Genomic DNA, 26,456 nt, shown 5'->3' on the forward strand with positions numbered 1-26,456 from the left:
TTGAGGCTGGTGTTGCCCAGAGGAAGATGAGGAGCCTTAAGTCCAGAGAGGCTGTGAGTCCTGGGAGAGGGTTGGGCAGAGCCTAGCTGCTGCTCTGTGGAGGAATGGGCTAAGTGTACACCTCTGCACAGGCCTGCTCTGGCTGCAAACACAATTCCCCTGTGTTAGAGGGGTGCAGCAATTGGGGTGAGGGCTGTTGCCCCCTGCTAGGAACAAGTAGGGCCATTACATAGAGTTAATGCCGCACTCAGAGGGGCCAGGTTGGTAAATCCTTATTCTAGCTTCTCCTTATGGAAACTGCTGTGCCCTGTGTCCCCTGTGAACAAGGGGAGGGGGGGATTGCTGCCTCTGAGCTGAAATGGGAACCCACCTCCCAGACCTTTTGTCTCCTGTCCTGCATCAAGCTTATGGCCTTAGCTCCCTTCCTCCTTGGTGCAGCCCCTCACATGCTGTGAGGGCTGAAATGCAGTCAGAGCATCCTCTGGAGGGATGAACTGCAGGCTTTTGACTCCCCTTGCCTCTGCACTTTAAAAGCCACCAGGCTCAAGTTGCTCATGTTCTCCCTGAATTGCCATATGGAGGGAAGAGGGCTCAGCATGTGTCCCAGGGTACCAGGCAGCTGGTCTCATTGACTGGCTTTCAGAGCTCTGCTTCAACTGATCCTTTCCACCTGCAGTCCTGCCCAGGCAGTACCAAGGAGGTAGGTGAGGCACATCTGCCTTCTGCTGGCAGGAGGGGTCATCTCTAGCTTGGCACTAGTTCTCCCCTGTAGAGTCCTGCACGCCATACAGCCTAGCAAACAAGCCTTTTCAAGCTGCACTTGCCAGCTGGGCAAGCTGTGCCAGGATTTGAGCTCACACTGCTGCTGGCTGGTCTAATCTGAGCTTTTCTGTGGGCTGGAGCTGTGGCAGGAGCCACCTGTCTGTTCCCTTGCAGTGAAGAGCAGGGGGGAGAAAGGACAGCTCAGAACTGTACTTAAAGATGCCTCTGTTCAGCTTTCATGCCAGACTGATTTCACTCTGTGCAATAAACTCCAGCCTTTCCTTTAACTGCCAGTATTTTGTTTTGGGGCTCTTGCACACGTCTGGGCTGTGGCAAAAGCCAGGGGGTGGTAGGCTGCTGCTCTGTCCTAGATGACTGAGAAGCCAGGGGTGCAGAGTGTCACCTCTGATCTGTCTGCCCCTTGCCTTGTGCCATGCTCGTACACTAGGAGCTGCACCCCTGGGGTGGGGTTTGTCACCCTTTGTCAGAGCAGCCCTCAGGGTTTGGCGGGGGAAAGTGACACCAGCTTTTGAGTGTAGTGCTGGCTGCTTGCCAGCAACCATGGGCACAAAATGGAGTGGGCTACAGCCAGCATCCATCTTGCACGTGGGGGAGGCAGAGCCTACGTGTCCCGGCATGCAGCGCAGCCAGGCCTCGTAGCCCTGGGGCTTCCTGGCCCTAGGCAGCAGAGGGCAGCCTATGGCAGGAGCTGGAGGCCCTTGCTGCATACTCTCACTGCGTGGTACAGCACTGCTGCCTGCAGTGTCCCTGCAGCATGGCCACTGCTTGGCTAATGTGACTGTGCTGGAGCTGAGCTTGCTAGTGCTTCAGGGTGGTTCTCTTTCCCTGAGACGGACAGGAAAAAAAGCCTAGTTATGTTCCCAGTGTTGTAGGAAGGGATTTTGCCAAAATAGCTGGGATCAATGAAGTCAATTCTTTTTAACTTGGAGGGGAAAGTTGTGTGTGTGGTGTGTGGTTTTTTTTTTTGTTTAAGGGAAAAAGAACTATATTAAGAACTAGATTTAAATCAGAAAGGGGTCTCCTTATTCTTAACCTGGCAGGCAAAAACTGCTTGGTTTTGACCGAAGAAAAACTATTCCATTTTCGATTTGGGACAGCAGTTGATGGGGAAAGACATTTGGGGGAATTTGTAGCCAGGGAGGGGAGGCAAGGGGAAGGATATAATGTTACAACACAGATATAAGTGCATCTGCTGGAGGGCTGCTGGTGTACTGCTAAGCCTGGGCTGTGCTCAGCAGCAGCTCTGTTATCTCTGCAGGGTGGGCTAATAAGCCACTCTGCTCCCTCCCACCCCAAGAGCGTGCCAGGACTACAGCCCTCTCCTCCATCTGCTGCCCCTGCAGTCCAGCCTGCCCACTGACCTGTGGGCTCAGGCCCCCTGGATCTAACAAGAACCAGCCCCATCCACCAGTGCATTTGTTCCTGGCAAAACCCCACTAAGGGCTGTGCTGCTGCTGCTGTGTGAGGAAGGCTGTCCCAGCACCAGCATCAGGAGAGCACTGGTACCAGCACAGCCTTCTTCCAGCGCATACCACACGCCACTGCTGCCACACTTCAGTGTTAGCATTGAGCCAAAGGCTGCCAGGCAGTGCCTTGCTTGCTTTCTCCAGCCCACCCTGGGCTCCACTCTTCACTCAGCGCTGTGAAAAGCAGCTCCTGTCCATACGGTGTTGTTCTCTGTCTTGCCCCTAGTCCTCATCTGAGTCTCCACCTTCTCTAGCTCTGTTAAGCCAAGTTCCTATCTGCAACCCCAGACCTCATTACGACAGGTCAGCATTAGCTTAAAGACAAGGTTTTCACAGGCCTATGTGAAATGGGGATATACACCTCACACCCCACCCTGCCCCCTTGCTGGCTCTGCCGTGGGACATACAGAACTGGTGTTGGTGCAGCAGCACTCCAAAAAAAAGGACAGGCTCCTCCAGGGCCTTGCTACAGCAGTAGAGGCCATGGCTGGCAGGCACTCAGCAGGCCACAGCACTGTCTATCCAGCTGCACAGTACAGATGCCAGGGCTGACCTTGCTGTACCACACAGGGATCAAGCACCCATGAGCCGAGCCAGAGACAGGATTAGGTCAGTGCAAACTCACAGCTTCTCCATGTGCACCCCACCCCCCCACTCCTGCCCAAGGGCAGGCCTGTGTCCTACACACAGCCAGCACAAGCAGAGGTCCAATCCTGGCTCTGCTCTCCAGTCATGCAGGCAAGACTGCTGCTCAGAGGTGCCATCAGGCCTTGTAGCTGTGCGTCCAAAATTGGCTGATACCCACCTGGGTGAAGGCAGATGCACCTATATTTGGAAAGGAAAGATAGAAGGTTTCACTGTTCTAGAAAGACTAAGGACATGGGAGGGGTTGGGGAGTCTCTCCCTTCCTTCCAGGTACATGGAAAAATAAAAATGAACATTTACCCTCAGGGCATGATATGCAGCATATTTTTAATTTAATAAAATAAAAAGAGAAAAAAGTTGCCTTTCAAAAGTACCAAAACCTGCCAGCTTGTCAGTCAGGTTATGTTAGGGAGAAAAGGGTTAACCACTAAAACCTGGGCTCCTGGGGAAGAGCTGGGGGAAGTAGCTTCCAGTCGCTTCATCCCTGCTGCCTGTGGAGCAGGAACAAGGCGCAGCAGTGGACTCTGCCCCATCTCTGGTTGTGGCCAGGCCCCAAGAAAGCTGGGACTGATGCCTCCAGCCAGCAGGAAATAGAAGGAGTATTTGTGCTTTTCTAAATGGCAAGTACGAAGCCCAGAAACCATGGTACAGAGACACCCCAAGGTGGTGCTGGGGCATTCTGGGCATTGCAGCCTTTGGCCTGTGACAGCAGCAGATGTAACCGAAAAGCAACTTAAAACAACTCAGCAAGCCTTCAGCTGGCCAGCCTCAGTCTGCATAAAAATCAGCCTGGATTCGGAGAAGCAAAGAAAAGCGACTTGGAACAGGGGCAGAGGACCAAGAAAACCAAACTGGGAGGTACTGGTTATGACTCCAGAGTGCTCTCCCAAAGCAGATCTCCCACCTAGGGCAGGACAGGCTGAGAGTCCTTCCCTTAGCCATGCCTATCCCACCTGGAGCACCTCCTGGCTGGGGAGCAGAGGCTAGGGGGCTGAGAGCTTCCACCTCGCTCCCTCTTGGGACAGGCTCAGCCTGGCACTTGCCTCACATAGAGGTGTTGCAAAGATAAAGTTGTGTTTTTCTTGCCCTTGCCTCCTACTAAGCTCTGTAGTAGTGATAGAAATGCAGGAGCGTGAGGCAAGATGGTGCCAGAGAAAAAGGGTCTCTTGTTCACCAGTGACCTTGGAGAGAAGCTGTGAGTCACAGGTAGGGTGAGGGCAGGAGTCCCAGCAGCCCCATGCCGGTTTTCTCCCTGGATCTGAGCTCCCAGACCCATGCCTTGGCTGACAGCCTCAACCCATTAAGGCAAATGGAAAGGCTTGGAGTTGCGGCAGCTCGAAGGATGCCTGGCTTCCCCGGGCTTGTTCCAGCCCCTTCCCCAGGAAAAGCAGGTGGAAAGGTGAGTCACTGGTCCAGCCTATCCATCCTACCCTGCTTCTCAGTGGGTTCACAAAGAAGGGAGAAATCAAGCAGGTGCCCCCGACCGGAGGCAGGACAGCGGGGACAGCTCAGATGCCATGGCCCCAGTTCCTTAGACCTTCTGTACAGGGGTTTCGCCTGGTGGTAGCTTCTTACTTCGCTTCTTCATGCGGCTGCGAGCGTAGACACGAAGGAAGAGGGCCATGAAGACAACAGCTACACCCAGCCCTCCCACGACGGTGACAGTGTGCCCGTAGATGAGGCAGGAGAGGAGGATGGCAAAGGCCTGGCGGAGTGTCATGATGATGGTGAAGACAGCAGCCCCAAACTGGTTGATGGTGTAGAAGATGAAGAGCTGGCCACAGGCAGAGCACACCGACAGCAGCACAGCATGGGCTGTGAACTCCGAGTGGCGGGCCATGAAGCGTGCTGACTCCAGCAAGGCACCCTGCTCCAAGAGCGAGCCCACTGTGAAGAGGCAGGAGAAAACGTTGACGCCAAACATCATCTGCACAGGAGACATCTTGTAGGTGAAAAGGGCATCCTGCCAGTTGGAGGTGAAGCTGTCAAAGATGATGTAGCCAGCCAGGAGGACTATGCCCGAGAAAGTAGTGACAGTGGACACATGCCTGTTGGGAGCACTGGAGAGCAGGAACATGCTGACCCCCACAGAGATAAGGGCAGCAGTCAGGTACTCCCAATACTCGTAACTCTTGCGTGACACCAGTTTGCCCATCATCATCACAGGGATCACTTTGGAGGCCTTGGCCAGCACCTGTGTGGGGAAGCTGATGTATTTGAGTGCCTCATACTGGCACCAGCTACTGAGGATGTTGGAGAGGGAGGCAAAGGAGTATTTGTACATAGGAGCGCCGTGGCGTGGCTGCTTGGTCAGGGCGCAGTACAAACCAGCCACTGTGAAGGCCAGGATGCGGTTCATGAACACCAGGAACTGGGAGTCCTTAAAATTCTCGCCAGGGTCCGTGTCAGTGGCACCATACGTCCTTGTCATCACACGCTCCTGGAGGATACCCCATGTCAGGTAGGAGGCCTGTGCAGCAGGAGGAACACGAGGAGAGTCAGGACCAGCAAGGGCAGCTACAAGCAACCATAAAGAATGGACCCCAGGAGATCCCTGCTTGTCCCAGCACGGCCTTATCCTCTGCATGGCAGTACTCTCCTGAGACACTGTGAGATGGGGCTGCCCCCATCTTTGGGAACCCATTATCTCACATAGTTACAGCAAGGAACATCCAGTCCCAAACAAGCAAAAACAGCCCTTCTCAGTGTACGGCTACAATTTTCAAGGGAAGAGAAGCCCACAAAGCAAACAGCGTACAACGAATGGTTATGTTTTAGGCTGCCTGTTGAACCAGACGGACAGGATCAGAGAACATCACTGATGCACAGTCGTGGTTTTGGTGCCAACTTCCCCTGGCAGCTCCTGGCAACTTTCCCAGTGGCCTCTGCACGGTTTTCACTTCCAACTCCCTAGGCCCAGTTCCTCTGTCCAAAGCAATTCCAGTTTCAAACCCAGCAGAGGAAATTGTCCTCCAGGGAAGACCACTGGCTGCCTATCACCTCCCCTACTCACACAGCCCTGGTGCCACAGTACCAAGCCCCTCACAGAAGTAACACAGTCATCCTCTCACCACACACCCCCTTCTGGGAAACTGAGGCACAGAGAGATTAAATGACTTATGGGTGTCCTCCCAAAAGATCTGAATGGTCTGGGAGAGTAGGCCAGAGCATGGCTGTCTTCTACTGGCTGCAGGACATGTTGATTTTGTATCACGATTGCCCACTTTTCTATTTTTAGTCCTCACAGACCAGAAAGCTGTCCTTCCTAAGGTCACTCGGGTTGTAACTGGGACTTAAGGAAACAATGATTAAAAATTCCTCTTTATCTGTAGCTGGATTGAATACTTCTCCTCGGTATCCAAATCCAGTCCATCAAGGATAGGACACACCACCCCCAGAGGGAGACTTAGAGAAGAGCCTGAGAGATGAGAGGGGTCAAACTGTCTGTCACCCTGATCTGCAGCGGGGCCAGAACAAGAGCAGCCTTAACCATGCTGAATCACAGAATTTTCTTTATCCATGACTGCAGATGACACTGATTGGACAGACGAGAGTTCCCAACCCTGATGACACCAGCTGAATGGACTTCCAGAGGCCACACAGCAGTCATGATGGACTGTCCTGGCCAAGAGGCTGTGCCTCAGCCTCCAGCCCTGCCCGGATCAAGGACAGTGCTGCATTCGTCGACGTAAAGGAGCTGGTGGCCACAAACCTGCTGTCTGCCTCCTCCTTGCAGAGTGGGATGGCCACACATACACACACATGCAGAGGGCTCCTACCTGCAGGCCAGCAGCACAGAAGAGCAGCTTGAAGACCTGTCGAGCTGTAGTGGACTCTGTGGGCTCTGCTCGGGCCGGGAGAGAGCCATCCTCTTGGTGCGCAGACTTCACCTCAGAGCCGAATACACATGATTTAATGACAGGAAAGCAAATGCCCCGGCCTGAAGGGGGTAAGAGGACACAGAAAAAGAATCAGCCATGGTCTGGGGGACCACAACCCACACTGGCTTGGGAAGGGAAGATTCCCCCCACACACACTAGCCAATTCACTACAGTACATGTGGTGCTAGACAGAGCCTGGGGCCCTGAGCAGGCTTGAAACCACCTCCTGCTTTGCCCAAAGTCCTGCCTAGACTGGCAGAGCGAGCAGGTCAAGATGAGCTCTTGTATTACTTAAGCACCCTTGGACTGGGCTGCCTCAGGCAGACTCCGAATTGTTCAGAGAACACCTCCACATGTACTGGCGCAAGGGCCTCAGAGAAATTTGAGAGTTTCAGGGTAGCTCCTGGACAGCTCTGGGAGGCAGCTCTGTGAGCAGCTCAGACATTGTCCAACAGAGGGTCAAAGAAACCTCTCATCCACGCTGATGGGGTTCACAGAGGTGACAGAGAGCTCACAGGGAGGCAGGACGTACAAGAGAAGCTGCTCCCCTTACCTGTCTCCAGGTAATTCTTTCTCTTAAAGTACTGGATGAGGAGGAACCCTGGCACCACAATACTCGCGTAGCCAGCAGCGTTAATGAAGAAACGGAAGAGCCAGAAGTCGCCCCATGAGTCCTGCAGGGCAGCGGAGACTTCTTCACCGGCAGCCATGGCAGGGAGAGCAGCCAGCACGAGGGGGATGCACAGCCTGCAGAGAGACGGAGCCGGGCGGTGAGTGACTGGCACAAGGCCAGCTCCGTTCAGCACGTCTGCACCACTCACTTCCCAGCCCACTCCCCGCGAGCACACAGCACCCAGATCCCACCACAGCGACGGCAGCAACTGCCACAGCACATGGAGCAGAGAAAGCCCTCTGGAGTTCAAGAGCGCAAGCACAACGTTTATTTTTGCTTCTGTTAACACCGTTTGCTCTGGCTTAGGAACACGTGGCCTTAGCAACTTTGATTTCCAGGCTCAGACAGGATGTTTGAACGCTTCTAATGAGCTGGCTTTGACAACACACCCTTGCATTAAATGCTTTGGGAAACTTTTCCAAGTTAAACTTTAGTGCAGCCCCTGGGTGGAAAAAGGTCATCAAATGGAGCAACTTCTACCTGGCAGCTCACATTTCAAGCCCACAGTCTGAGCAGCCCTCCTTTCAGAGCAAACGGCTCAGAGCTTCCCTCTCCAGCTGCAACAGGCAAGTGGAGGATTCCCGGCGGAGGAGCCAGGGCTGCCAGCCTCTCCCATCTCCTGGCCGGGGCAGTGTGCAGCCCCGGGGCAGCATGCAGCCATGCCAAGGCATTCCCTGCAGCTCAGCGGAAATTACCAGGGCTTGCCCGCTCAGCAAGACACAGCCAGAGCGCAAGGCTGGGAGGGAACTTTGCCACCAGCTTGCTGATTGGAATTTTACCAGCACTATCCGACAGGGTAACCAATATTCTTAAAATACAGCATTAGCTGCTAATCTAGCCAGCTTAAATCCAGCAGCAGTGCCCCAGACAGTTCTTCCCTCTGCCATCCCCTCACCCAGGTAATCCTGTGACATACAGAGGCCACACGACGAACGGGAGCACCAGGTACACAACAGCATGGCGCAAGCCGGCAATGATTTTCGGCGCCCCAGGCCTCCCGCACCCTCCCCTCCCACAGTGACCCGGCCTGGGGGCCAGGCAGCCTCCCGTGTCAGGGCAGGAGGTGCCCCGGGTCCCTGCCCCGTTCCTGCCTCCGTCTCCTCGGTACGAAAAGCCGTTTTGCGGCCCCGGGGACCAGGGGAGGGTGCTGTGGGGCTGGCTACCTACAGGAGCCACGGAGAGGAACTGGGCTCCGGGGAGGCAGCGGCCGGAGAAGGGGAAGATGTTAATCCCAGCGAGAGCCAGGCCCACGGGGACGCGCCTTGCCCGGACACAGCACAGCCGTAACCCCCGGCGGCCCCAACGCGAGACTCGGGCGCGGAGCCGCGCGGGCGGGAGGCCCCGACGCCCCGCGGCCTGCAGCCCCTCCGCACCGCCCCCCTCGCAAAGGCCTAACCGGCTTCTCCCACCCGCCGCGGCCGGGCTGCGGGTGCCGGGCCCGCCGGGAGGCGGCTCAGGGCAGGGCGCCCCTGCAGAGGTGCCGAGGCTCCCGCAGCACGGCCCACGCTGCCGCCGCAGGCGCCGAGCCGCGACAGGCGCCTCCGTGCGGGCCCTCGGCGCGACCGGGGCCGGGGGGCAGCGGGGCCCCGCCGGCGCCGGCGCCGCCGTCCGCTCGGGGCCGGCGCCGCCCCGCCGCGCCGCGGTCCCCCGCCGCCCACCTGCGCGCCATGGCGCCCCGCGGCGCCCGCTCCGCTCCGCGCGGCTCCGGCCGGCTCCGCGCGGCTCCCGGCGGCGGCGGCGGAACAGCCGCCTCCCGGCGTGCGCGGCCCGCGCCGCCCGCAGCGCCCCCTGCCCGCCCGGAGGCGCCGCTGCCTCGCGCCGGCCCGGCCTGAACCGGCGGAAAACGCGCCCGGAGGGCAGAGGCCCGGCGGCCCCTGCGCGGTGCAGCCCGCGCCGCCGCCGAGCCCCGCAGGGCGGCTGCGAAGGGCCCGGAGGGGGCCGAGGCCGAGGCCGAGGCCGTCGGTGCGGTGCGCCGGGCCTGCGCTGGTGGTGCCGCCTCGAAGGCGAGGCCTGCCCCGTGCCCCCGGCCCCGCTGCAGACAGGGACGTGTGGCCGGCGCTACCGCCGGGTGGCTGCCCAGCATGTGTTGTACAAGACGCTCATTTGAAAAAAAAAATTTATTAAAAAAAAAAGAAAAATAGTACAGATCACTATTGTTTCTACCTCTTTTTCCTCTCTCCCTGCACAACCGCCCCCTGCAGCCCGCGCGGCCCAGCAGCGCCCGTCGTTCCCGCTGTAGGCCACTTTGAGGCGAGAGTGTCCACTGCCCCGGAAAGGCAGCACTGCGTGGCACCTGGTCCTGGTAGGTGCTGGTCGAGACCAGCAAGCAGAACATTGCTTGCTTGCAGCAGGGTTGAGGTCCTGCCAAATGGTGGAAGAGGGAGGCTCAAAAAACTGGAGCAATCCAGGCAAGGGCTGCTGAAGAGACCAAACAAGCTCCAGAGAAGCTTGGGGGAGCCCGTGCTGCTTTCCTGCCAGCATTCCCTTGCATCTGTCTTTCCAAGAAGGGAGGAGAAAGAAGGCAGCTGGGTCTGGAGCATCTCAGCTGATTGCACCATCCAGGATTTGCCCCAAAAAATAGCAGCTGATCCCAGGCAGCAAGTGGGGAATTTCCCTGGCTGAGGTGGGATAAGACACGCTCAGGGTCTCCGTTCCCACAGCACCTTTGGTCCTTGATTCCCTAATGCTTCTTTGCACGTGCTCCTCTCGCTTGGGGAGGGGGCAGGGAAGGGCGCTGAGCTGCACAGCAGGAGGGATGGGGAGATAACCCTGCCACCTCCTTGGCCTTCAGCCTCAAGGAATCTGAAGTGCAGGAAAGACCCATGCCCTATATTTTTTAAACACCATCTCCTCCCAAGCCAGGATGTGGATCAGGATCTTTCCATCTTCTTTGCCAAAGAGGAAATCAAGGCACGGTAAGGCAGAGAGGTGTCAGTCATGATAGCAGAAGCAGGAATCAATAACCTGGTCTTCTAGCACTTCCTGTAGACTGTCTTCAGCTCCTGTGCCAGAAGGCTTGGAAGGACAGCATGAGAATGCAGTGCCAGGTTGGGATCCCCCAGGGCTGGCCTTGAGCACTGGAAAGGCTCTGCAAGCAGGGACTCTCCTGCCTTCCTCCCCATTTCTGTGCCTCCCTGCCAACCTCCACTGCATGCAGTGCCAGGGCTCCTGCTCACCTGCTGCTGTGCTAGGAAGGCAGCAGGACCCGAGGGTACAGGCAGGCTAGGGCAGGATGGGAAACACCTGCAGCCCTCACATGGCCAGGGGCCCAAGGTAATTTTCTGCCTTTCTGATGCTGCGGGGGAGTGGAGTGGATTAGATCACATGAGACCTCAAACACTCACAGCAAGAACAAACATTTATTAGAGCATTAACTCTCCTCACCCCACACTTATTCAGATAGTGTTCAGGGGTGCTGAAGGATGCTCCATCCACTGTACAGTGTGAGAAGGAGTCCATTCCTGCTCCTTCCCTGGGTAAGCTGGAGCCTGGAGATCCCTAAAATTCAGCTCCATGGCAGGGACAGGAAATTCAGTCCCACTGGTCTGCAGCACAGACCCTGCCAATCAGAAGTCCTAAATGAAAAGATCCCCCTCTGTAGTGCTCATGGTGCCACCTTCCTCCATGTGGGAAGGCAGCCCGAGGCCACCAAGGGGGGCGGGGGAAATAATGTCTCCCAAGCTGGCTCTGTACCCACTGAACTGCAGGCAGACAATGTCCCAGCAGGCATCAGGGCAACAGCACAGAGGGAGGAGGCAGCCCTACGGGCCAAAGCTGTCCAGCCACTCATTCAGAGCACACAACAGGCTTCCCCGAGATCTTCAGGTCATCGAAGGGCAGCAAGGCGAGGAGCTGCAAAGGCCAAGGGTACAGAGGTATAAGGATCCAGGGTCACGTCTCCACCAAGCTGGGGTAGGGGCCCAGAACTGCCCAGCCAGCCCTGCAGACTCCCACCTCCCCAGGGAAGTGCCAAGAAACCGCACCTGCGCTTTCCCTAGAGCTCAAGGCCACAGGCAGCCACCCCACTGTCCCCCAGTGCCAAACATGTACCCCGATGGGGGAGGCTGGGATGGGCATGGCTAGAAACTCCTGAGAGGACCCAGAGTGGAGCAGGAGCTCCCCTCTGTTTATGCTCCAAATCAGCCGACTCCTGCACCCCTCTACATGCTTCGAGAGCCACAGACCTCCCCACTCACAAACTCACATCATCGTTGCCATCAGCGAGGTCCTGGGCCGTCTCATTCTCCATGTTCCTCAGCAGGGTGTCAGCCCCAGAGTGCGAGAGGATGGCAGCAATGGCAGCATCCTTCCGGCCCACAGCCAGGTGGAGCGGGGTGCACCCGTTATACATCTGGGCATCCACGTACGCCCCCTTGTGCAGCAGGAATTGAACAGCTCTGCGATTGTGGCACTCCACAGCCAGGTGCAATGGGGTCTTCCCACTCGTGCCCTCCTGGAACAAGCAGATGACAAGGACATGGGTGCAGGGTCCCCTCAGATGGGCCTCCCTGAACCCATCTGCACCCCCTTGGCTGGGTGAAAAGGAGGCAGGCCCCTGCCCTGACTGCAGTCATGCAGCCAAATCTCCCCTTGCCACCTGATAGCCCCTAAAAGGCTTTCCTCTCTGCTCTCTCAAAATCTGGCATTTCCAAGCCCCACAGCAATCTCTACATTGCCTGGCAGTACGAGCCCCGAGGCTGGAGGGAGTTCACAGAACTGTGGATGCAAAAAGGAGCCTTGCTGAGCAGCACCCTGGCACCGTGCCCAACATTACCTGAACATCGATGTTGGCCCCACTCTGCAGCAGCAGAGACATCATCTGGATATTCCCCTTCAAGGTGCTGATGTGCAGACAAGCTAGGCCTGGGGTGGAAAGACAGGAGAGAATGCCATGGTCACTGCAGGTCACCCTGAGGCATGCTAAGCCCAGCCCTGAGCCCACTGTTACACACCCAGTTTTGCTACAGATGCAACATCCAGTTTCCAACCCAGACACAGCAGCTGGCCCCCCTTGCACACAAACCCCGCAGCTCCAGATGCACGCCTGGCACTTGCACCCACCACTGCAGGTCTGGGCTGCCCCCGGATCTCACCTTGCCAGTTCTGGAGCTGCAGGTCCTGCTGGTGCCCACTGGGCTCGGCTGTGTCGTCTGGGAGGACTGTGCCCTGCAGCAGCTGCTGGGCGCACTGCACCCGCTGCTGCTCACAGGCCAGGTGCAGCGGGGTGTTGCCATTGCGGTCCTGCAGGCCGGGGTTGACTCCCTTGTGGATGAGCGCCTGGATCACGCTGGGCTGTTCCAGGTACACGGCTAAGTGGAGCGGGGTCTAGTGAGGATGTGGGGACAAAAATTAGGAAGTGGGGGATCTCCAGCAGGCCAGACAGGCTTGTTCAGCAATGCCAACCTACACGAACCACCACAGCAGCGTGGGCAGGCTGCTGTGTAGGAGTGGTTCTCTGTCCCAGGGCTAAGTGTGGCTGTCACAGAGAGGCCGCAAAAGGTTTGCTGCCCAGCTGCTCCCCGCACCTCAGCTCGGGGATCACCCATGCAGACTGCCGATCCCAACAGGCAGACCTCCCTGTCCTAGGTTATTTACTCTACCATGGTCATGCTGTGGCTGCTCCACCCTCTGGGGCTGTCTGTCATGTCTCAGGGCCCCAGCTGTCTGACAGCTGCCCAGGTGTGTGTGTGGTAAGAGGCCTGCATGGGCATCCCTTCCACCATGTGGTGCTGGGAGCAGTCATCTCCCTTTCAGGATACTTCCTGCAGCCTTCTGCCCCTCCCCAAAAAGAGACTGCTCGCATCGGACCTTCACCAAGCTCTGGAGGAAGGGGGTGGGGGAAGCCTTGGAAAAAGGACAGGCAGATTTGGCACCTATTCAGGAAGCAGCCTGTGGCACCTGCCTTCCTTCCTCATTACATCTGCATACCTGGAAGAGGTCATTTTGGATCTCCAGCACTTCTCTGGGCAGCTGAGCAATGCAGCAGAGAGCCACATCTGGGACACAGTGGATAATGGCCAGATGAACCAACCTACAGAAGGGATAAAGAGGGGAGGGGAAAAAAAAAACAACAGTGATGAGTGTCATGATCAAGAGCACAGATCCTCCAGCCACATGGAGAAATAATCTCCCCGCCTTGCCCCCACTTATCTTTCCTTCCCACCAGTTCAGAGCTCTGCGATCCTATCCTCTCTCTGGGGAAGCCCAGTAGCAAGACAGAAAGGCAGCCTGAGACTCCCCCGGGCAGACCTTCAACCTGATCATCACAGCAGGATGTGACCCTTCTGTCCCCTCTGAGCAGCTAAAGGGTCCTCCTTCGACCTCACGACATACACAGGACTCAAACCTAGCGAGAGCTGTCCAAAGCCAGGCCTCCAGCCTGAGGAGATCCGAAGAGCCTGGGATCCGTTTTGCAGAGCCCGCGGGCTGGGCTTGGATGCTGCGGAGGGAACTGGAGGCTTGGACTGTGGCAGCTGCCAGGGGAATTCCACTTCCCCTATTGCCGGCTACGCACGACACTTCTGCTTTCCCCTCTGCAAAGGCGGGCAGCAAAAGCTGGGCAGGAGCCTGGCAGCCCTCCAAGATCACCTGCACAGCACAGTCCCCATGCCAAGCTATCTGCCAGTCCACGCCAATTTCCTCTCCTCCACACCCTTCCCTTTTGGCCCTGCCACAGCAAGGCTGGCACAGAGCCTGCCAGAGCAGAGGGACACCAGAACTAGACAGCCTCAGCATATTCGACTGAGCTGGGTGGCCAGCAGAGCTCCTTTCCTCCAGACATGGCATTCATAGCTGTTTGATGGTTCCAGAGCCTGAGGTTTCACAGCCCAAGGTTTTATTTCCAGCCTACCCTTCCCCTCCTCTGCCTCACCACAAGGCCCATGAGCGAGAGCCTGCAAACTGCACTTGTGTGAGTGTCACGCCGGCCCTTGCTGTCCTCGGTGCAGTCAGAACAGAAGCGAGAGAGAGACAGAAGTGAGCTGGGAGGGAATTTCCAGCCTTGCATTGTTAACCTGCTCAGCTCCAGCCTGCCAGCAAGCAGCCCCATACTTCTGCTCCCCAGCCTCCCTCCTGCCAGAGAGGGTCTCCATCCCCTTCAGCACGGGAGCACCCTCAGGGCTTGCACCCAAAGGCAGCCTGACAGCAGGCTCCTGCCTCCCCTCTCCCAGGCTGCAGGCTGAGCTCGCAGGCGCGTGCAGGTGAGGGGCACCAACAAGAACGAGTGGGCGTCAGCTCCCACTCTGCAGGCTCATGACAGAGATGAGCCTTGTGCTGCCTCCTCACCATGCTGGGGCCCCATGGTTGCTTTTATCTCCAGGAGGGATCAGCTCCAACTGAAGGCCGAACTCTAACTAACCGAGCTCATGCCACCCACGCTGCTTGGCAGAGCCAGGCAGGGCCGAGGGATGAAGAGTGAGAGCTCTGTTAGCCTCGGCAGCCCTGGCCAGACACCCCAACATCAGGCTTTCCTGAGAGCCAGGTGCCACCTGCAACTGTGAGGGACCAGCCAGCATCCCTCCACACACAAAAAAAGCAATACTTGGCCCTAAGAAGGTGAAGTTGGGCTAGGGATTGCCTTCTACTCAGCTGCAGGGGAAGGACATGGATTTGCTGAGCAGCCCAGAGGCCAGCTCCTCCAGAAGTCCTTTATCTACATGACACACTCCCCAGCATGGGCTCTGCTCTTTGTCCAGTTGCCGCCTGACAAGGAAATGCAGCACGTGGAAAAACAGGAGCAAATGCTCCTGGGGCAAGATAAAGTGGGTACCCCACAGGTCACTAACCCAGAGTCTCCCCACAACAGGGCAAGAGGGAGGCCTGGGCTGCAGGGCAAGGATACACAAGGTGAAGGGATGGGAGGGCCACGTGGCCCTCAAAGGCTGGAGGGAGGTAGAAGGGCTACAGTGCTACCTCCTCCAAAGCACTGCCCAAGGGTCGAGCCAGCACGTGGGACCCGAGAGACCCTCAACCAAGTCCTCTTTCTGGCGACAAAACAAACAGGTTCCTCTTTGCCTTGCCGCCAGGGGAGAGGCTGTGCCTGAAAGGTTGTGTCCCGGGGAAGCCCCAGGTCACACAGAGGCAGGGAATTCCCCGCTGGAAGGAGAGGCCACCCACATTTGCCTCCGCAACGCCATGGGGTGACCCCCTTGCCGCCAGTGCTCCCAGGGGGAGGGGGAGGGGGCCTGTGAGGTAGGGCAGAGGTCTGGCTAAGGGGCCACGTGGACAGGAGGCAGCATCCTTCAGCAGGCGTGGGGCAGGGGCCAAGCCGGAGGGCCCAGGGCTGGGCTGGCGGAGGGTCGTGAGGCAGGAGCGAGGAGCAAGAAGAGGGCCTGGGGCCAGGCTAGCGGGGGCTGCTGGGCGGGGGCAGAGCCAGGGGGCCAGCTGCAAAACTCACATGGTGGCACAGCCCTCTCCCAATGCTCTCTTGCTTTTCCTAGCCCTGGTAAATCCAGACAGGGAGATTCCCTAGTGGGTTTTCGATCAGACAAGGCTGTGGCACCTGTGCCGAGGTGTTCTTTGCCCATTTTCAGGGACAGCCCCTGTCCTTCCAAACCCACTCCCAAGTGCCACGTGTTGGAGGAAGCTGCAGGATATGCCTTTTTTCAGGTATAGGACAGATAAGACTGCTCAGGCAGGGGACTTTCCAAGGCAATTCAGGTTGAACTTTAAGCCTCTGCTGCTTTCACTTTCCAGAGCCAAACTTGGCTCCCGGGGGACAGAGCCGCACCAAGCAAGAGTGTACGTCGGGGTCACACCCCGCTGCAGTCAGCCTCCACACCTCCCCCCACCCCAGGAATCCCCCGGTCCCTTCAGCAGCTCCCCACGTCATGCCCACATCATCACATGGGGCAGGTGGGGCAGTCACACGCGTGAGGTGGAAACCCCAGGCTGCCTCCCCCGCGAGCACCTCACTCTTCCTGGCTTTGGTGGCTCTGCAGTTCAACGAGGTGGCTGAGTGCCAGGAGATCAGGGTTCAGCTCCCAGAGCTGAAGCCGAGGACTAGCAAGTTTGGACACCTATGCAGCAGAAACATTAAAAATTATACAACCAATGACTTTTCCCACCCAGGCAGAGCTCAGGTTTTCACCTTGAAGCTGGGACATGCCTGTTTCTAAGGATTGGTTTCCCCCTCCATTCTCCCACTTCCTTCACCACCCAGACACAGCCCTCTCCTGTGCTCTCATTTCTGCATTAATTCTCCTCTTTCCTTGTTGCCAGGCCTTGACTTCCTGAAATGGGTGCAAGAGCCATGAGCTACTTAGGGGAACCACAGAGCAGCCACCAGAGTGGGATGAGCCCATTGCGTGTGTGCGCATGCGCGTGCGTGTGTGCGCGCATAGGCATGGGGAGAGGGAGTCTTTGCCATGGACAGGTGCATTACAGTGACGTGAGCCAGGAATTCGGACTGTCTCCTGCTAACCTGCAAACCTCCTAACGCCAGGAGACATGAGGCACAGATGCCATGTGAATCCCTGCTTTATCCCAGCCAAGGCTAGAAGCACAACTCCCATTTCGGCACAGCAGCCACAAGGCCAGGCCACTGGCAGACTGCTACCTGCCAGCACGCAGTGCTCACAGCTGAGCCACGAACCCAGGGGAGTGGGGATGGAGAGATCTCCATCTGCTGCTAGACACCTGTCCTCTTCCAGTCCCAGCCCCATGCCTGTGCCAGAAGAAGCCCTCTACCCTGCCACACACCACGCTCAGACCTCTGCCCTTCCTTCAGCCACCTGCATGCTTCTCCTCTGCCTTGCACCACTTCCCTGCTCACTCTCTCCCCACACTCATGCCTGCAGCCATGGGGGAGGGCAGTGGGGACTTCTGGAAAGGGCAGCAGGGAGTTTTGGAAAGGGCAGCAGACAGAGGAGCTGTGGCAGGGAAAGCATGGCCAGCCTAGGAGTAGACTGCTGGGTCCGTCCTCAGCTTCTCCGCTTGCTCACTAGCTCCATCCTGGGACAAGGGGACTCTTTAGTGCTCTGAATTGCAAAGGTCCATGGATAGAGAGCAGCCATGGCAGAAAATGATCTACCTATCATCAGAGATATCCATGGTATCATGGATAGCAAAAAGGTCAGAGCTGTCCCTGGGGGTGAGCATAGTCCCAGGTCTGAACATGCAGCACTGCCATGTCCGAGGTGGTCCTGGATGAGGCACAGCCCATTTCCACAGTGCTGTCCAACTCCCAGGCTTGCAAGTGATCTGAAGTGCCTGGTAGGAAAAGTGTCCATGTCTGCTGAGGGTGCCTGCAACTAAAGGCAAGGAGAACGGGCTAAGGGTGACACTCTGCTCTGACACACAAGCAGAACTGATGAAATTATTTCCATTCCCCAGCTATTCTTTCCCCTCCCTCTGGAAAAGGGGCTGCCATGGAGATCCGCCCCCAAGCCACAGAGCAAGGAACCTTGTCCCTCAGAGCAGCTTTTCACTTCACCAACTCATACTAGAAGTATCTAGGACAAGGGATCGAGCATCCAACAGGGTTTGCTCTGACAAATTTCTCTCCCTCTCCAGGTAAGCTCACAGTCCACAGACCATAGCGGGAAGAATTTGCTCCTGGCTCCTTGCTTTCTCTAAGCACATGGGTAGGAAATCATGCAAACAGTTCACACAAGAGAAGTTTGTTAACAGGAGGAAATGGCATCAGCAGCAATACAGAGGAGAGATAGCAGAGAGGAAAACAGCAGGGGAATTCCACACTAATCCTGCTCTCCCGTTCCAGCCCTTTAACCTGCCCTGCTAACTGCTTCCTTGGAGACCAGCATGAACCTTTGCCAGAAGGCTCAGAAAACACAGCACTGTCCTGCCCTGCAGCCCCCTGCTAGCCCAGCCCTGGGCTCCTTTCCTCCCTCCATACAAATGCAATTCTGTCCTGCTCTGTTAAAACTGTTCCAGCTTTCCCCTGACCACTCTGAGGAAGCAACTGATCCCAGCCAGCTGTAGCCTTATCCCTGTGCTCTCTGCTCCTGCCCTGGGTCTCCCATACACACTTCTGCAGGTTCCTTCTCTCCTCCCCAGGGCAGCACACAGCTGTGATTTGAGGGGGGCTGAGAGGATGCTGTGGCTAGCAGGAAGCAAAGCCCTGTCAGCCAGAGCACAGCGGGATCGCTCTCTAGTGAATGCTTCAAGTTTTCTGTCTTCAGAGACCTCACTGAAAATGAACTGAAGCTCCCCAGCTCCTCTGGCAGCACTGCTGGAAAGGCAGTTGGGGAGAGGCAGTGAGGTAGAAAGGGGGGGCCCAAGTGCCCCTGATCTCCAGCCTGGGCAGCACCACTCTGTTTCCCAGCCTGCTGCTCCTGGGGGCAAAGAGGGGGTTGCAAGCAACAAATAACAGAGAGGGGAGACAGCCTCCCCCTTCCTGTGTCACCCTGCAGAGAGTATGTTTTGGGTGCTGGCAGATGAGGGCAGGAGGTGGTGAATGAGGGCTACTGAGGGCTGACTTGCAGGGGAGGCACTGAGATAGGGCAGCAGGCACCCTGTTTTTCAGGCACACACCAAGGTGGGAGAAGCAGAGGTGGAGAAACGAAGGTGCCTCGTGACTCATCCACATACTGCAGCCCCTGCCTCCCAGCCTCTGGACTCTGCACCCACAGGTTTGAGCATTTTGAGCAGACGATGGGCCTCAGATCACAGGAATACTGAACATCAGGTGCACTTGGACTGCCCTCTTCAAAACAAGGGGTCTGTCCTGCAGTGCAGTCACCAGAGGGATGGGGCAAGCCAGAAAGCGGGTCAGCCCATCCCAGCCCAGAAAGGTGGAGCTAGTTTCACAGACACAGGCTGAGAAATGAGATGAAGGATTGCAGTAAAACCAGGAAACAACCTGAAAGGTTCACCAGCTGACACAACTCCATTTCAAACAGACCAGATTCCCCTTCTTGCTCATCAAGGAGCAAAAACACCCTCCTACAGTTTCCATACACACACAGGTATCTTCAGGTCAGAACAGCCTCTTCCAAGAGGACAGTGCCTGGACTTTGTCAGAGCCTGTGCAACACACCCTAACAATCATTTACAGTCCTGCAAAGGTATCCTCACTGCCACAGGATTTTCTTTTAATGAGGCACAAGCTTTGGGTCTAGGATCTCACAGGGCTCCCCTTTCACCCTTGCATCTGCTCTAATCAGTGGGACTTCCTGTCTCTGGGAAGCAGAGACCATCCCACATAGCTCACTGAAAGGAGCACAGTAACCACTTTCACAGCTCAGACCCCACATCCTCTCTTCCTACACAGTCAAATCTGACTCCTCTTTTATCCACACTGGATTTTTAAAAAAAAGCAATAACAACAACAAACCCAAACCTTTCTTCAGTAATTCAGCTGAGCTCAGCATCCAAGCCCGCCTGCAGAGTGCAAGGACCCAAAGCCCTCCCATTTCAAGTGATCTATTATAATCAGACAACGGGCTTCTGCAACCCAGGGCATGGAAATTTCCAGCCATTCTTTCCTTGCCTTCTTGACGAAGTTCCCTGTGTCTCCCCCCAGCTCCAAGGTAAATCTGTGCAGGCGGAAAGTCTGAAGAAACTTCCTCTAGGCCAGACTGAAGTCATCAGAACAGGGAAAAATCCCTACCTCAGAGGACCAATCCCCACCTAAGAAGACTTACCCATGTCACATCAAGTGTTATGCATGTGTGTGACCCTGCAACACGCAGGAATTTCTGGCGTCTGGGGAAAACTCAGGTAAGAAGTTGCAGACAGGCATCCTAAAGGAGTCTTGCCCAGAGCAGCAGCCTGCACTCACTTTAGGGAGCTCCAAGGCCTTCCCTGCCAACCCAAGTCCTGACACGCACAGAGCAAGAGCTGACAGTCCAGGCAAAGGGAGCTGGACACAGCAGATCTCCTCCCTCCAGCCAGCCACGTGTTAAGCCTCATTTTCTTCTCTCCTCCACACCATCAATGTGCTAAGGAGCAGACAGGGATGGACTTGAACTAGCTTGGCAATTGAAAGGGACAAGGAGCTTTCCAAACCCCTAAGGAAAAAAGAAGAGCAGCAAAACAAAGGTTTCAAAATCTGTCCAAGCCACGTTCCATTAACCTCGTTTGCACCGACTAGCTCTCCAGAGATCAGTTACTCACAGAAGAGTTCTGCCAGACATAAGACCCCAGAACCTGGCCCACAGAAGGGAGAGGCCACACTGGGTCCCATGAGGACTGTCCCCTGAGATAAGGGCTTCCTTGTCTGCATGCCTGCTCATATCTGTCGTGAGGTCTGTGCCTCTTAAATGGCACCAGCTAGTGTCCTGCATGCCCAATCTTGAGTACATGGAGCAGCAGGGGGAAAGTGAAGCCAACCGAGTGCCCAGCCACTGGCACACGTGATTCACAGCCTCTGATACAGAGGCACCTCCTCAAAGCATGAGGCAATCACACAACACATCCGACAAGTGCCACGTGCTTATTAATCAAAAGCAAAGCGGAGAGACTCAGGCTGCGAGAATGCAAGCATTAGGCACGGAAAGGCCCTGTGAGACCATCCAGCTCCACTGCAGGATGCCAGTCCCCAGTTCCCATTAACTATGGCCATCCCACTGCTGGGTGGCCAGCAACAACCCAGCATAGCTCAGCAGAGGGATTCTCAGCCCTACCAGAAACAAGGAGGTATGGTCTCTGCACTGGACTTCTTTAATCCTTCCCCTAAAACTGTGTCCCTCCAGTCCCCTGCTCTTTTCTTTTACAGCAGTTTCTCTTCTCTGCTCTCACATGTTGAGTTTTCCCCCAAGTCTGCAATGCCTGCAAGCACGCACGCTGGGATCCAGAGGGTACAGAGTATTCAGCAACACCTGTACTCAGCAGGGCAGGCTCTGAGCAAGTAGCAACACAGGAGCAGACAGTCTGAATGGGGAAGATCTCTATTTCCCTGAATGGAGAAGAACTCTAGAGCAGGGCCACATGACATGGGACAGTTAAGGCTGGCACATGCTGGTCAGTTGTTAAATGGGACTCTTGGCCCTACAAGATGAAGCTTGATACTTAGTGGCTACCCATGCAGGCAAGGGCTCAGTGGGAAAGACTCCCTTCACTACCACAGCTGCCAGTTACCATCACTGGGAGGAAAGCCCAGAACATCAGTTCTTGCGGGGACCAAAATTTACTTAATTAACTCTCCCCGAACCCTTGTTAATGCATCTCAGCCCACAAGTCACCAGCACGTGATTTTTTATCAGCAGACATGGCAGCAGTTGTCTCTAGTGGAAGGAGGAAGTCAGGCTTCCTCTGCCACCCTCTTTCCCCAAGACACTACCCACCTCCTACACACATGTGCCTGACCAAAACTGCTCTGTCCCATTTTCCATCTGAAGGATGCCGAGATCTTTCTTCTCTGATTTGAGCTGGGGACTCCCGAGCTTCGCCCCTGCAGAGAAGCCATGCTACTTTGCATAGAGAGCCTCGTGCAGAAAGCAACCGCCCTTCTGCAGAGGTGTAGTGCCAAGCCTTTTGCAGCACAACACGGCCAACTGGCTCAGAGCAAGACTACGCATACTGACATGCGTCATCTACACTCTGCCTAGCTGCCCACTGCCAAGGAGTCCATCACTGTGGCATCAGTTACCAATGACATAAACTGACACATGGCCCAAGGACCATGACAGCAAGAAAGGAAAACATTTAAGATAGAACATATAGTTCTAGAGAGGGGAAACTCATCCTAACTTCCTACACTGATAAATCAACTCTGTCTCTCTAGAGCTGGCAAAGGGTGCCACAAGCCCTAGCGAATGGAGAGGTTTTCCCTAGTGCTGGAATGCAACAGACAATCCTGTTGCATCCCATCCCACCCCACCCCACTGGAGCTGGCCCCACACCCACCGCTTTCCCAGGATACTGAAGCTTTCGTGCCTGGTGAGGCCAGCAACAAGGGGGTTTCCTCAGTGACTCCTAACAAAGGTTGAGTTTGTTTGGAGGCCAGGGCACAATGATAACAAACTGCGGCCTGCCCAGAGTTAGCCATTCCTGCAGCTGGAAAGCCCCTCTCTTCACTTCCACGCAAAGCAATCCCATTGGGATTCAATTCAGCAGAAAAGGAGCTGATTCAAAAGTAAGAGACAGATGCTTGGAGGAGACAGCTTGAGGGCAAGGGAGCAGCCTTCTGGCAGGCCTTGCTCTCTACCCTGACACAGAATAACCAGGGTATTGTTGCCCTAAGTGCACCCGCCATCCAGGTTTCCTCCCATTCCTTGACCTCTCCTGCTATTCCAGCTCTGCTGATCCTGCTCCAAGGCTGATGTGCCATTGCCCAGTTACTACAGCTCTGACTTCCTCAAGGCAGAGAGACTACCAGTTGCACTGGGGAGGGGGTGGTTGGGTTTGAGGTTTTAGGAAACGATTCTTGGAAGATGGCTGCTCAAATGGAGGTACCCACACATTTCACTGGCCATTACACCCACACCTCCTGTGTTAGCTAATTTCCTTCCTACATAACCAGGCCCCTCTAATTTTGAGGGAGTGAACAGTCAGTTTTAGCCCCATTGCTTCATCCTGCCTCAATTAACATTCTTCTCCTGCGGAAGTGGCAGGAAGTAATCCAAGGTAGATCCTGCTGAGACTTTAACCGTCTGAGCACATGCTTGTCCCCTCTGCTTCACCTTGTATACTTCTGCCACAAGTGCCAGACTGACAAACGCAACACCCCCCACCCCACACACACGTCTCGGGGAGGCACGGGTAGGCAAGCCTGGGGAAGCTATGCATGCTGGAAGGGTAGTGCAGATGGGCACCCAATACTTTCATCAGCTCCTTTTGTGCGAGCACAGTGCTCCTCTCCACTTGGTACCAGCAGGGACAGCTGGAGAAACAGGAACTGTTTGAATAAACCCTGAACTTTTTGTATTTCCAGAATTACAGCGATTACAGGGAAGTGTTATTGCCCAATTCTGCTGAAAAAATTAATGATACTATGATTCTGAGCCTTGTCCTGGATCTGTCTTGTGGCAGACATTCAAGCAAGGGACACGAGGTAAAGTGCAGCTGACCAAGATGAAAAGAAGTTGTGAGGTCTGCCTCGCTAGATGAAAAGGAAGCGGCCTACAGCCATCGGATCCCTTTTTTCTGGAGACCTCCAATCACGTGATGAGTGATTTTTCCTTAGACTTTAGCATTACTATTAGCCCCAATCTGTTTTTGCATAGAAAAGTGGTGGCAGTTCAGGGAGATGTTGGATGCTCATGGTCCTATTTGCATCGAGTGGAGTGGTAGATGTTCAGCATTGCTAAATATAAATGCCGCCTACCTCTCTCACAGAGTCAGGAGACAAGTCAGGAATAGAAGAGGCAGAAGTCCACAACCTCACCACTCTGACCACAAGAATATGTTCTTTTCCCAGCACTGGGAGCAGATCTCAGGAAAGCAGACTCCCTGCACTGATCTCCCTAGCCCCAAGTTGTACGAGCTGCACTAACAGCAGACTTTGCACTCCCTCCCTCTTTACAGATTTCCTGTTCTAAACTGCACTGCACATGAGGGAAAACAGAGGAGTGACTGCAACGGCTTGGAAAGCTCTCTGAAAGCCTCTCCTGCCTAGAGTAACTAAGGCAGCGCCAACTAATGTTTCCCTAGTTAATTAGATGCTTGCGTTATGTTCTAGCCAAGCAAGTCTGACAAGCAGTGGGTTCAGCCACCTTGCAAGACAGACTCAAACAGGAAAAGCATCTCCAAACAGCTGCATGTACTGGGCTCACTAAAGAAGAGAGACTGGTGAGCCCTGGCACAGCATAACGTAACATAACGGGACCGGGGCGGGGGGGCTTTCCTGCAGCATTACTTCCACCGGCCTAATTAAGACCTGTGGTTCTCTCTGTGTGCACGTTGGCTCTGGAGTGACAGCTGCGTAAGCTAGCGAATTTTCCCATGCAGAGGATCTGCAGAGCCAGCATATAGATAGGACAGCACTAGAAAGCTATCCAAGCACCCCGCTGGGGAGCGTGGGAGGCTGCGTTTAGTCTAACCTTGCTTGCTGCGAGACTTCCAGCCAATCCTCTGAGCAGATCCCACAGTGAACATTAATTAACTAATTAGCACATGTACAGGTTCCTTGCTAACCAGGAAGTAAACACTTGGTCTTGCTCCCATCTCATCTTCAACCTCAGAGACAAATGTGCTTTGCCAGGCAAGGACAGAGTCTCCTTGCAGCTCCTATTTAAGCCTGCTGCATGGACACCACTAAATTCATCTGTCTTGCTCGTGTTAGTGCCTCTTAGTTTCTCTTCCTCTTGCACCATTACTCAGTATTCAACTCTGGCCTGCGTTTGGGTCAAAGCTTTGCGTTTCTCAGCTGCAAGCATATTTCACTCACACTCTGCCCTCATTTATGATTAAGATCTTCCGTTGAGGGAATGTACAACAGGAAAGAGACATGATTAGCTGAATGCAGTTACCAGAAGCCAACCCAAATACCTCCAATACGAAGTTTCTGCTCTCAAGAGGGCATTACGAATGCGGGAAGCCCCTCTCATCAAGAGCAACTTGTTCTCTCCATCACAGAGACTCAGAAGGGCTGCCCCTTAGCAGAGCGTGCAACACAAATTTGTAGAGAACTGTCCCTCAGCTGGTGGGTAGGCAAAGCAAGATGGTTCTGACCAGAGAACAACTAGTTCACAGGTTGCTCAGCTGAGTAGCATCTGTGGGCCTAGCAGAGCTGTCACTAGGTCTTGCTCTGCATAGGTGATCTTGTTTTGGGTCTTGCTCGCATGCCATCTTACACAGACAAGCCAGCCCCATTGGTGATGAAGTTTTGCATCCTCCAGGGAAGGGGGTGGGGGGTTGATTTGCTCCCACGCCACCATCTAGTTGCTAGTAGCCCCACAGCAAGTGGAAATTGGCTTCCTGCAGCAGGTCTGTTCTGTGCCATGCTGCCTGCACCCTGACAGCACAGGGCAGGAAGAGGAGCAGGGTTGCCTATCCCTGCTCGCCCCGCTGGACCTGCCTCAGGTGACTTGTTGGTTATCCACCCAAACCTATGCCACGGAGCCGAGCACCTGCGCATGACCCGAAACAAGAGGCTCTAGGACAGGGGATCAGGGAGTCTTCCACAGCCCGGCCTGCTGGGTGTTCCTCGGGAGAAAACCAGCGGTGGGACCACTGCAGATAAAGACCTCCTTATCTCTGCGGCACCGGCTCCCAGCTAGCAGCCGAGGGGGCCACGCGCAGGGCTGGCAGGGGATGGAGGGCGCCTCTGCGCCCCGCGGGAGAGCAGCGGTGCGGGGGCACCTGCGGGGATAGAGCGCGGCTCCCGCGGCGGGCGCGGAGCGGAGCGGAGGGCAGAGTGCCCGGGGCTCACTCACGTGTCTCCGTCCTCCGAAATGTAGGTGAGCGCCTCCAGCTGCTGCCGGCTGAGCCCCTCCGGCGACGGCGACGGCGACGGCGACAGCGGCGGCGGCTCGGCGCGGCAGGCGGCCGGCAGCCCGGGCAGCGTCTCGGGCAAGGCGCCGGAGCCGTAGCTGGAGTCCAGGCGCTCTTCGGCGGCGGCGGCCGGGGTCTCGGCGGCGACCGGCCCCTCCCGCCCGCCCGGCAGCGAGCGCAGCGACTCGATGCCCGAGTCGCACTGCCCCTCCTCGCCCTCCCAGCCCGCCGCCTCCTTGCGGCACTCGCCCGCAGCCCGCGACATCCCGCAGCGCTTCAGCGCCCGCTGCCCGCCGGCCCCGGCCCCGGCCCCAACCCCGCGGCGAGCCCCGGCGCCGGGGGGCTCATGGCCGGAAAGCCGGCGACCGCGGCCGGCGCAGAGGCTAAGGCGCCGCGGCTCCTCCTCCTGCCCGCGCTGACTCAGCCGCGCCCGGCCCCGCCTGCCCGGGATTCCCCCCGCCGCCGGGCAGCGGCCCCGCGCCCGCGCCCGCGCCCGCCTCCGCGGCGCCTCCCCGCAGCGCGCCCGCCGACCCGGCCCCGGCCCCGGCCCCGCGGCTCGGCCCCGGCCCCGGGCTTTGGCACCGCGCGCGGACGCGGCGCCCCGGGTCGCCCGCCCTGCTCCCGCCAGCCTCCCCTAGACGGGGGCTGTTTTCCCTGTCCGTTTTCCCCTGC

The 26,456-nt window shown here is 56.4% G+C and overlaps 2 protein-coding genes across 2 annotated transcripts; both read right to left on the reverse strand.

Annotated features, from left to right (window-relative positions):
- Window positions 1-3,204: 3,204 nt before the first annotated feature.
- SLC35B2 (solute carrier family 35 member B2) lies at window positions 3,205-9,261 on the reverse strand. The gene is made up of 4 exons (XM_064509521.1): window positions 9,107-9,261; window positions 7,329-7,522; window positions 6,674-6,834; window positions 3,205-5,364 (listed from the first exon to the last, which is right to left on the reverse strand). The coding sequence occupies exons 1-4, from the start codon at window positions 9,115-9,117 to the stop codon at window positions 4,426-4,428; spliced, it is 1,305 nt and encodes a 434-aa protein (XP_064365591.1). The 5' UTR covers window positions 9,118-9,261; the 3' UTR covers window positions 3,205-4,425.
- Window positions 9,262-10,788: 1,527 nt separating this feature from the next.
- NFKBIE (NFKB inhibitor epsilon) lies at window positions 10,789-26,200 on the reverse strand. Its single transcript, XM_026122962.2, has 6 exons — window positions 25,727-26,200; window positions 13,377-13,479; window positions 12,542-12,773; window positions 12,223-12,311; window positions 11,653-11,901; window positions 10,789-11,300 (listed from the first exon to the last, which is right to left on the reverse strand). The coding sequence occupies exons 1-6, from the start codon at window positions 26,047-26,049 to the stop codon at window positions 11,235-11,237; spliced, it is 1,062 nt and encodes a 353-aa protein (XP_025978747.2). The 5' UTR covers window positions 26,050-26,200; the 3' UTR covers window positions 10,789-11,234.
- Window positions 26,201-26,456: the final 256 nt, after the last annotated feature.

The sequence above is a fragment of the Dromaius novaehollandiae genome, chromosome 3 (assembly GCF_036370855.1).
Source record: "Dromaius novaehollandiae isolate bDroNov1 chromosome 3, bDroNov1.hap1, whole genome shotgun sequence".
In the NCBI taxonomy this organism is placed as follows: domain Eukaryota; kingdom Metazoa; phylum Chordata; class Aves; order Casuariiformes; family Dromaiidae; genus Dromaius; species Dromaius novaehollandiae.

What these genes read in the sequence shown, in the direction of transcription:
- NFKBIE (XM_026122962.2), bottom strand. Translation starts at nt 26,049, where the DNA reads ATGTCGCGGGCTGCGGGCGAGTGCCGCAAGGAGGCGGCGGGCTGGGAG. An exon ending in GCAGCTCCAGAACTGGCAAG is followed by an intron (nt 12,312 to 12,541) that starts GTGAGATCCGGG and finishes TTTCCACCCCAG; the next exon opens with GCCTAGCTTGTCTGCACATC. An exon ending in TCGCTGATGGCAACGATGAT is followed by an intron (nt 11,301 to 11,652) that starts GTGAGTTTGTGA and finishes TGGCCTTTGCAG; the next exon opens with CTCCTCGCCTTGCTGCCCTT.
- SLC35B2 (XM_064509521.1), bottom strand. An exon ending in AAAGAATTACCTGGAGACAG is followed by an intron (nt 6,835 to 7,328) that starts GTAAGGGGAGCA and finishes TACCCCCTTCAG; the next exon opens with GCCGGGGCATTTGCTTTCCT. An exon ending in TCTGTGCTGCTGGCCTGCAG is followed by an intron (nt 5,365 to 6,673) that starts GTAGGAGCCCTC and finishes CCTGCTGCACAG; the next exon opens with GCCTCCTACCTGACATGGGG.